At 31.9% G+C, this 12,199-nt stretch overlaps 1 protein-coding gene across 1 annotated transcript in view; it reads left to right on the forward strand.

The window, feature by feature from the left end:
• The window catches only part of LOC123669312 (zinc finger protein Gfi-1b), a 71,741-nt gene that overhangs the window by 45,745 nt on the left and 13,797 nt on the right, over nt 1-12,199 (forward strand). The window contains exon 4 of the mRNA XM_045602922.1: nt 237-418. Coding sequence (XP_045458878.1) covers nt 237-418 — 182 coding nt within the window. The remainder of the gene's footprint in view (nt 1-236; nt 419-12,199) is intronic.

Below are 12,199 nucleotides of genomic sequence, written 5' to 3' on the forward strand. Positions count from 1 at the left end.
GACTAGAGTTCCTGGCGGGAATTGGTGGTAGGATCGGCAACGTGCTTGCGATGCTGCTGGAGTTGCAAGCGTCTCATTAGCTACGGTAATCGATTACCATCATGTGAGCCGTACGCTTGTTTGCCAACCTAGTTGTGTAAAAAAATTTAAAACAATTAAATTAAAATTTATTAATATAAAAAAAATTAAGTACAATAAAATCGTTAGGTTATATAAGGTCTTATTTCATTAAACAGGGCTGTCCACAGCGTAGAGAAGGTTTTCGAATGTAAGCAATGCGGAAAGACTTTCAAGCGATCCAGCACACTGTCGACACATCTTCTAATACATTCTGACACCAGGCCCTACCCTTGCCAGTACTGTGGCAAACGGTTCCACCAGAAATCCGACATGAAGAAACACACTTATATACATACCGGTAAGTGACTTATTGGTGTTACAAAACATAATTCTTGATGATTATATTCTTCGTAAATAAAACAAATAAACGTTAAGAAAAATATTAGTAAGATATAAAAATATTACTAATAATAATATAAATAACCAAACATATATTTCTTTTAAGTTAAATTAAATTTTTAGATTGTGACTTATACGTCGGATTGCTAACCTAAATAATGATTTACAGCGAAAAGTGTCTAAAAGGCTACGCAATAAATTACTTAAAAACTTCAAGTACCCCTAACTATGTTTAAATGACGAGATACAACTAAGCTGATACAATAATTTAAGTTCCCATTTAAAGTACAGGCGTATTTCAAACCGGCGCTTCTGTCACAACATCTTAGCGCCCCTCGCCACATAATTAATGTACATTAACACCTAAGATGAGTCGAGGCGTTTTATAATAATTGCGAAGGAGTGAACGGGAGGAGTTTGCGGCGCGTTAGAAGGTGATTGTGTTATTAATACACACGGAACGCTTATACGGCTAACAAGTATCTGACTGTAAGACAAAGACTATTGCTACATTATTTTGTTCTACCATTACTTTTGATTGCAGAGATATTGTCCAACTTATAGTTTTAAATTATTTGCCCTTACGTCATATTCGCAAATTCGTTGTTCTTAGTTGTTACCTTTAATATAGTTGATCAGTATTATGTAAGCCCGAAGCTTTTCTTAAATAAAATTTAAATTTCTATAATATAATCGACCGTTCTGTAAAGCTCTGAAAGCTACAGTTACTCTACACAGTAATAGTTTACTATCAATAATAATATTGATGAATGTCTATCGTGGAGTATTTTACAGTACAAAATCGAAAATTTGTAAAAAAAAAATACACACAAAATATACTGTCTAAACTTCGTGCTCGTGTGTTTCTTCTGTAAAGCCCTTCATGAATACATGATGTTGTGGTATATAGTCCGTTGTTTCGTTAACACTTAAGCCGAGGGATAAGATTCTGTAACGCTTTGATGACTACTTAACCCTAAACAGCTCATAAGATTCTTACTTACATATCACGATACTACGCTCGTACCCACATAAATCTTAACATCATAAAATCACTTAATTTTATACCGTTTTTATTACGAGACAAATGTAATTATTGGTGACAAAAAGATGACAACCGACAACATACCGAATACCGAATTAAATGTGAAAGTATAATCAATAATAATTATTTTATGCGATAATTTCAATCCATAATTTTAAATTCGCCCTATCGTTAAAATTAGAGATTTCGAATCCCATTAAAAACCTTAGACGGAAAAATAAAACGGATTATTCAAAATATATCTACGCCACCCTACGTCATCGTTTTATAAGATAAAGTTTCAATCACTCTTTACAATAAGAATAACGGTAATAATATATAATATGTCAATACAAGAAATATACAAGAAACCCATTACTATACATAATATTTTCTAAATTAAAAGAACTTATTCGTGTAAAGTTCAGATATTAAAACAGGTCTGTCCAAGTAGTAAATTAAATAAAACATAAATGAACTATAACCTACATCGTTTAAGCTTAAGAATTATCATTGGTTTATACCCATGAATTTCCTCTATGTAACGTAAACACAGTACTTCGGATCTAAGAGAGGTTCCGACATACCTATCAAAATACCTACTCGCTCCCCAGTTCATTTAAGATGGGGTGGGGGGTTATCGTCCGTGATTCAGGCGAAGATTCGCTTTTCATTGCTTTACACTGGATGTGAGGAAGATAGAAATAGCTAAGACAATGAGTGTGACCGAGACAAAAGATTTAAGGTTCGGTTAGTTATTGTGGCACATGTTACGGAAGATGTACAATTGGTAGATACGTTTTGAGACGAATAAACTTTATCTACTGGTGGTAATCATGTGATTTAAAGATTTGATGTTTAATTTTTATAGTTACAATGAAGCCTGTAATGCTACAGGTTGATATTTATAATGGCTTTTACGAAAATATTTTCACCGACTTTAGATCAATATATCTTTGTCTAGTAACGAATCGATCAGTGATCGACCAGATTTTACTCTATTTATAAGTAATAAAAATATTTTATATACACTAAAAATCTCTATAAAAATATTTAGTTAAATAATAATGGGCTAAGTGCTTTTAAGAAAGACTTAGGTATATTACTAGCAATAACAATATAAGTAGGAGTCAAACGGAGCTCTATTCTTGTCTAATCTGTGTATCTAATTGTTTCCGTACTAAAAAATATTTAGTCTAGTGTGGGAAAGATTATAAAGTAATTTATAATATACACAAAACACTAAAAACAAATTTAATCTATTGTCACCTCCACAATCTCTATCAGACCTACGTCAAAATCTATTAAATTATAGTTAAAAAGGTCAAGTTAGCTTCTACGGAATAGCAACGTTTATTACTTAATTAAAAAAAAGGTTTAAAAATACATCAAAGAACGTCTTTTAAAAAGAAAAAAAAATTGACACCTCAACTTATATAATTGATAAAAAGATTAGTTTGGCCTTTCAAACATAATAAAACAGTATCGAAACAATTTTCTAAAGACACTTAATCAAGTCACAATTAAACCAACCCATTAGTAACCACACCCGATCGACTCCGCCCCTTCCACGTGTAAAATATTAACAATATCGAGTTAGCAAATAGTTGCACCAACAGCATTTTAATCAGCGTCCCAACTTCTTGATTAATGTTCCACCATACAATTTATCGTCGAAATTTTATTTATAATTGCGCCAGCTAAATTAAATGGGGAGCGATTAGTCAATGTCAAGACGTAGGACCGCGACCTGCGATTTGTCACCTCCCCGAACCGGTTTAATTCGACGCTAATTGAGCTTCGAAGTTTGTTAGCTCTGAACTTCTCTACCTGTTACTACGGTAATTATCTACCCAGTAGTTGTGAGTAGTTAATGAATCGTTCAATCCTTCCAATTTAGCACAGGGGTGCATTTTAAGATTATTTACATAGAACACTTTCAAAAGTATTTTTCGACTCAAATTATTTTTAAATAAATGAATTAAATAATTTGAGTCCAAAAGCGTCATTGTAAAAAATGTAGGGTACAAAAATTAAAAACAAACTTAAAAGCGAAATGAAAAAACCATGAAACAAATGAGTTGTATCATCTAAACGTGCCTTAGCAAGCTTCATGAATGTTTGATTTCCCGAATGCGCCGGTAAGGCATTTTTTAAACGCTCTTCTTTCTCTTAATTAGTCAGGGAATAAACAAGAGGCGCATTAGCTCTCGCAATAATTACACAACGGCTGAACTTTCCTCTCTGCTTTTTTGTTCGTTTTTTTTTTTTTCATTATTTTCCGGTCGTGGTTTGTTTGCGGTGAAGAATTTAGAAGCATTTACGAAATTGGTTTGCAATGTTATGCAATTAAGGGATAACGTTTATTGCGCTAAAGTTAATTACTATTGTATCATTTCCATTTGAAATAACTTAGGATAATAATTAATCACAAAAATTTGATTTCGGTTCACAAAAATATTTCGTAGTTACATAATAAAACCTAAATTAACTTAAAAACTGAAATAAAAAGAAATGCGATGTGCGAATGTGCGATGAGGATAAAATTAAAAGTATAAAACATTTAATAATTGCAATTTCTGCGCCAAATGTCCTCTACCTCGACTCGACATTCAACCCTCTGATTACTTGAGAAAGGCTTTTTCCGTTTAAAAATAGCAAAAAGACACTTGAAGACTTCTTTAAACGAATTCTAATTGCGTCATTGGATTCACAAGGCGCAATACTAACTAAAACGGTTGTTATTGTATGCAAATGTGTTAAGGTCTAAGATTTTAAGATAAAGAGAACAAGCTTATTTTGATTCTAAAATTTCAAGTTGTATTTCTAAATTTTCCATCCAATCCAAGATACAATGAGATTAACTGTATCTCGATACAACTTTAATGTCTAAAATACTTAGTCTTATACAAATCAGTTCATTTTATTAATATTCCAGAGTAAAATAATCTTATTTATAGAATGAAACTTTGCAGACAAAATACTTGGTTCTAGCTATCGTAAATATAACTGATCGTAGCGAATCGAAGAAAAAACTAAAACTATCTGTCCAATCTCTCACACCAATTCGTACAAGATTCAAGTCTTAGAGAATTCCGTCCGCAGTACCTACAGGGTGGAAATCTAAGCGGTCCATAAGGAAGGGAGGTGGGGGGCGCCCGTGGGGACTGAATCAAGGAGTGCTACGTGCCTCGAGTTTAATTAAGGACTCTGGAGGGTCTTCAGATACTTCGATTTTAGTGTCGTTTTCTTTTCATTCCTTAAACACACTTTCATAGTAATTGTCGCTTTGGTAGAACGTTAGGTTTTTTTAATGTATAGGTAATTGTTATAAATATGATTCGTAGTTGGAATTGAATTTGTAAACAGTATATATGTACAACGCTTTTTTATTTCAATGACTTGTGCACCCCAAATACTTAACTTTATAAAAAAAATATGATAGGTATTTCAAATTATAAAGCGTCTCCCGTTAGAGATACAAAAAATTCTTTATAAAAATAAAGCAAGTCAAGGCACCTATCACCAGATTTATATTTTTCCGTGACACACGTAACTCGATCCAAGTCGCTGGGGATGATAGCAGAAATCAGTTACGAGATTTTTTTATATATTTTTTTCTCACGCGAAAAACTGACATTTGAATTTGTATGCCGACCGCCTCACTCCCACACAATATTAGATGCTCCCGAGAGAGAAGGGTAATTAAATTAATGTCCTCAGCCCTCTTTTGCTCCGTTTCGTTTCCAGTAATCCGACACCTGCATTGTTTTCACTCGGAAACTGCTGGTGACGTATTACTCTGAGTTTTCAGGAGTAAGGTAATTCTGTCTGATCTTTGTTGTAAGATTACTTTTATGGATTACACTAAAGCGCCAGTTTTTGTGTTTTTTTTACAGCGTGTTTTCTTTTATCTTTGATGTATATCTTTGATATTTACGTTTAAAAGGTTTATTACTAGGGATTATACAGTAATTGGTAAAAGGAATATACAGATCACAAATCATGAAATTTTGTGATTTAAAAATATATACGAATAACATCATATGAAGTTATTATTGCAGTATAATTACTGAGAACCGTTTTAAAAGATCAGTTCAATACTTGAACCCACTTGATTTAACCCGTGTTACGCCCGGCCTTTTTGACGTCTACAAAAAGCAACCCCAAGTACTAGCAACCCATGTGCAACCGGAGAGCGCGGACACACGCCACCTAATTCAATAAACACATTATCGCGATTAGCTGAGTGAGAACCCCGCTGTGTCTGAACGACCCCGGTGAGTATAGCAGGTCTGAACGACCGGCAAAAGCACTCCCGAAGGAACAGATTTCGACGGATGATTTGCTAATATTAATCATGAGGTCTTATTTAAATTGACCTGGCGAGTTTAGGGTTAAATGATTCTCAGAATTGAAAAAGTATGGATATAGTCGACATAGAGTTATTTTGTTTAAGTCTTGGAATTTTTAAGGCTAAATAATTCATTCATTAAACACTGTTGCAAGTTTTATCGCATGCATGTTTCCGATTCTAATAATTGCATCATAAAGTGTTATTAAAACAAAGTGGAATAAATGGATATGAGTTATAAAGATAACAAATAATTGCAGAAAAATTCCATTTGTCAATTTTTTCGTAACCAATTTGAAAAATTTTCATTTCTGTTTTCGTTAATATTATTCAAGTCTCTAAAAATTCTTTACTATAATGATTTTGATGCATTTTTATAACATTACTTTTTATTTTTTATAAAACAAACCTTATGGTAGTGCTATAAATAACAAAATCATGTTTCTATAGGGATTGTTACACTTTTGGTGTCTATAGTGGATATAAAAACTGGTCGGGACCGGCGCGTGCACGACGCGTGTCATACATCAGACTTGTGTGATTATTTAAATAATTTGATTTTAAATCCGATCTGGCATTTTATCTAAATGAAACTATTACGCCATCTGCTTGAAATTATAGATTATGATAAATTTTTTTTCAAATATCTTTAACTTTGAAAAAAGATATCAAGTTAATTTAGCGGTTGAATATGGTTGTAGGTATATTGCAGCATATTTGTGACGGTTGATAATCCAAAGATCAAGAAGGAAACCAAATAATCGGCATAAATTGTAGGTACCTACTTCTGAAAACAAGTTATATGATATTTTTTTGTGTAGACAAAACACTGAGTGCAAATTATATTAGAATTGACAAAAGCCATATTTAAAATACAATAAAACATTATTATTGGCCACCTATAAGTCTTGCTAGAATAATACAGCGAAGAACTTATCTGATAAAATGTGACGACACTGTCGATTGTTGTAGGATACAATTATCTCAGATTTATCAGTTGTAGGGTTTATAGGATCTTCATTACATGAAGACAACATATACACCATCTTTAAAGGTTTGGCTGCTATCAGCTATGATGTTAGCGATATAGGTATATCGATATAGAACATAGATGTACCAGCTTGAGAAGGGATGTTTTTCAAATCTTCAGGAATTTTCGTTTCTTACACCTTATAATGTTAAAACGTTTCTAAAGCCCATTGAAATTTCTACTAATGATAACTCAACTGTATGTTAACTACATAAACACGAAAACATACGTGAAAATTTACAAAAACAAAGTCTCAGCAAAATCACAAAAGATACACAAAAAATAAACATGCCCCTCTCAGGTGCAATGCATAGTCATAGCAAGTAAAATATGGTATTTACTGAAGGTCAGTAGTCATTTTTCGGTCGTTTTGACGGAGGACTGAGTGGTACGGAAACATAAGCCTTGAAACGTGTCGGTTAAAAAGATACACCAATGTATCTGTTTTGCGTGCGCCTCGGTGGCGCCCGTTACCTTTCTAGGGTTAACGTTATTAATATTTTTTCTACTGATGAACCTCTATACTTTCTAAATAATAGCACTGCCTTTTTTGTAAGTTAGAATATTGTTATTTTCTTTAATGTAATTTTGAATGGGCAATATTGTATTAAATAATAACAATATTTGTGAATTAAGTTATGTAACTTATCCATTTATATTGTATTCTAATTAACACTTATTTTTTTCATTACAATAGTGCTTTGATTGATTATTAATTTAATAGGTTAATTTTTCCGAATTAAATTATTTAATTAAGCGATATCACTTGTGACAATGATAAGATTCGTGTACAAAAAAATACATTGCACAATTCAAAATCAATTCAATCTAGCTGCACTATATTTTACCGTGTGAATTATAATTAACGTAATTCCCCGATCGACGTGGTCCTGCGCACGCGACGGGCGCGTGTCTCTCCAGTTTTTTTACCCAATTATTAGATTAACTACTAGTATTGGCAATTAAACTTTACTCTTACATTTGAATGAAAATTGGGAATAATATGGGTAATTCGGATTGGAATTCCGTTTAGTTTAGATTCTATATCTTTATTTTACACAAAAGTAAGTGCACTATAATTAATTTTGTTAATTAAAAATATTCTTATTCCTTATCGAAATACAATTAAAATACCATTTTAGTGCGTACTAAATTTACGTGATAAAATGTATAAGATAAGTTTCAATAGGCAATAGCTATAAACCTATCTCCACATGAGTTAAACCGATTTGAACAGCACACATTAAAGCAACGATACGAAAATTAAACACAACACTAACACATTTTCAAAACAAACGCATTCTATAATCAAATTACCGTGTTTTGATTGGCCGACACGACTGCGCACGAGTGTTATGATTCGCTCACCCCACAATGGCGGCAGCTGTCAAGTGTTTTCTTTAACCGGCAAGCTCACGTATGCCACAGGTAGCCGCAACCCTTACTTCTATGCTATAAGGTTCAAAATAGCTGGTAATAGAATGTCAAATGAATAAGTGCAGCTAAGTGCAATGAAAATAGTGCCAAATGTACTTGCGTAGTGTTAAATCGTGTTAGATTCGATGGCTACTTTTGTTCGTTTTATTTTTATGTCTGTGTAATTTTTTGCCAGTACCCACGACTGTGATAACATTTGTTTTGCACAAACGATTTTAAAATATAATCAATATATATAAACTTTATATTAAAACATTACAGTTAAATAGTCATAGTATATTATTCGGTACAAGTCTTTAAATGACAAAGATGTATGGGTTCAGTAGGCACTGGCGTATTCTGTTTAAAAAGAGGAGGTTACTATTGGTTTTTTAACCGACTTCCAAAAAAGGAGGAGGTTCTCAATTCGACTGTATTTTTTTTTTTTTTTTTTTTTATGTATGTTACATCAGAACTTTTGCCCGCGTGGACCGATTTCGACAAATTTTGTTTTAATCGAAAGGTGGTGTGTGTCAATTGGTCCCATTTAAATTTATTTGAGATCTAACAACTACTTTTCGAGTTATATCTAATAATGCGTTTTTACTTGACGCTTTTTTCGTCGACCTACGTTGTATTATACCGCATAACTTTCTACTGGATGTACTGATTTTGATAATTCTTTTTTTGTCGGAAAGGGGATATCCCTAGTTTGGTACCGTGATAAGGAAACCAGGATCTGATGATGAGATTCCAGAGAAATCGAGGGAAACTCTCGAAAATCCGTAATAACATTTTACTGAGTGTACCGATTTTGATAATTTTTAATTTAATCGAAAGCTGATGTTTATCATGTGGTCATATATAGAATCTATCGAGATCTGATAACTACTTTTTGAGTAATCTTTGATAACGCGTAGTTGCTTGACTATTTTTTCGTCGATCTACGTTGTATTACTTGTCGATGTAATTGAAGTCGGTTTTTTTTTCGTTTGCGAGCAAACACAATTATTTACTGGTTTTTCTAAGTGTTATGGTCATTTCGAATCTGTGGTAGCTATTAATTAATTATAATTAGTAAAATTAAATAATAAACTATTACTGTTTGAAAGTGTGCTTTGGAAACATTATCGAATATTGAAAATAATATTGCAAAATAAATTTGATTAAGAGATGAAACAATCAAAATGTTTACTAGCAAACGAAAAAAAAACCGATATCAACTACAACGACAAGTAATACAACGTAACTAGACTAACAAAATTAACAAACGCACTAGTTGCCATTACTATTTTCGAATGTTCGTCTCGATTTCCCTGGGACGCAGACCTGATCCTTGTTTCCTTATCATGGTACCACACCTGGGATATCTCCTTTCCAACAAAAAAAGAATGATCTAAATCGGTTCATTAACAACGAAGCTATCCGCGAACATAAATAAAAAAAATATATACGGTTGAATTGCGAAACCACCTCCTTTTTTAAATAGGTTAAAAAGAGAACTCGTTTAAAAATAATTTGACACGTCTTGCTCAAATTGAAATGGGACCACATGATCAGCGCCAGCTTTCGAATAAAAAAACAATCATAAAAATCTGTAGACCCAGTAAAAAGTTATGAACAAAACAAAAAATACAGTACAATTGAGAAACGCCACCTTTTTTTAAGTCGGCTAAAACTACAAGTAGGCACTTACATAAAAATCGTTATTGCATTTAGCTTTAATATCACCAATCAAATTCCAGTCATATAACGCGTCACCCCACCGTGTCATGTTTGATTTACAACTTATAATGCCACTGAGATAATCCTTTAATTGCGTAATACTGTCATTATAACGCAGCTACCATATCTGCGGACTTGTAATCATCCATAAAATGCATACATACAAAAGTAAAGTTACTTTTGTCTTTCGCATTTTCAAGCATTTCTCTTTTAATCAAATAATCCTTAGTAACTAACGTGTAATAATATTTTAATTTAGATACCTATTTCTATATATATTTATTAGCTTTATTTACGCGAATTTGATTCCTCAAAAATTCCGTTAAAATATATGACTTTCATGGCGTTCTCAGGAGAATAAGGCAAAAGTATAATCAGTGCAGTAGTTTTTTTTTTAACTTTAAACTTTGAAAAATACAAAATATATATTATTTTGTAAAAAGATCTATATCTACTTTTTAAAATAATATTTTTTATCTGTTACATGTGTGGTGAAATGAATACTACAAAAAACCGCATGTATATACGTGTATTAGGAGTCTATCATGACTGTCACATCCCTATTATTGTTATTAGGTATAATCCGACTAAATGATAGCCCAACCCTTTAGTATTGTCTCGAAGCGACTGAGTGGCAATTTATTTTGTCATCATTGTATATTGGATTCTGTAATGCTAGGATTAGTGGTGTGGGGTGTCAAATGATTATTGAATATCATATGTGATATTAAGGGGGTGATCAGATGTAGTTGAGTTAGTTGAAAGAATCGATAACATAATTTTTCTTTTATGGAACTGTATTGTAACGTATTCTTATTTAGATGATAAATAGTTCTGTTGATTAAAATAACTTTTTTACATTTTTTCATCTCTTACAAGCTATCAATTTTCCGACCTTTGGAAAAATATTTAACCAACTTATGACCAACCAACGTTTTAACAACTTATTTATACAACTTATTACTTAACTTTATGTATGCTCCTTCAGAACTTTTGACTGGGTGGACCGATTTCGACAAAAAAAATTTAATCGAAAGTTGGTGTGTGTCATTTGGTCCCATTTAAATTTATTTGAGATATAATAACTACTTTTCAAGTTATATCTAATAATGCGTTTTTACTTGACGCTTTTTTCGTCGACCTACGTTGTATTATACCGCATAGCTTTTTACTGATTTTTTTAAATTTAATCGAAACCTGATGTTTGTCATGTGGTCACATTTAAATTTCGTCGAAATCTGATAACAACTTTTTGAGTAATCTTTGATAACGCGTATTGACTTGACTATTTTCTCGTCTACCTACGTTGTATAACTTGTCGATGTAATTGAAGAGAGCTTTTTTCGTTTGCGAGCAAATATAATTATTCATTATTTTCATATAATAAGAAACGCCTCACACTTAACGGTCTCCACTAGGATTATCTTCTATATCGGAGCCCCGGAGACACACACAATACACAATCACAAAATGGTTAATCTTTAATATTAATAGCATTTTGTAAACATATAACAATTATTTATATTTGATACTCCATCGGCAGTGATATTAATTAATTTTTATTTGTTTATAACTTTTAAAAGGTATCTAATTTACTATTATCAATATTATTTTTACAGTATTATACTAAACACACAATGAATAATTAAGTATTTATTTAACAGAGACACAATTTGATTAGCCTATTGTTTAATAAAGTGACAAACTGGTGTGTTGAGTGCACTCCTCTTCACTCGAGTGGAGTGCTCGAACCCCACAACAGAGTGAGCAAATAACCACTACCGACCACTTGTCACTTGTTTTGATTGAACATTTGTACTAGTTTTAACATTTTAGACGTTTTTAACCGACTTCCAAAAAGGACCTCATTACTATTGTTACCTCAGAACTTTTGAATGAGTCTTTCGATTATTTTTATTTTAATCGAGATTTTTGTTTCAATAAATTAACTTTTAATTAATGTCATGGTGATTTTTGTTTCAATAAATTAATGTTTAAGTATTGCGTGATTTCATGTGTTTGCGAGCAAACACATCTTACCTATACAAATTGAAATAAACTTTTTTTTTATATTTTAAGTAATGATTAATTTACTTTGTTTTTGTAGATACTTATATTTTTATAAGTATGTTGTAGTTTTTAATGGTGAAAAACTACAATTTATAAAACAGATAATTTTACAGAATTCAAA

This window comes from Melitaea cinxia, chromosome 3 (assembly GCF_905220565.1).
Source record: "Melitaea cinxia chromosome 3, ilMelCinx1.1, whole genome shotgun sequence".
In the NCBI taxonomy this organism is placed as follows: Eukaryota; Metazoa; Arthropoda; class Insecta; order Lepidoptera; family Nymphalidae; genus Melitaea; species Melitaea cinxia.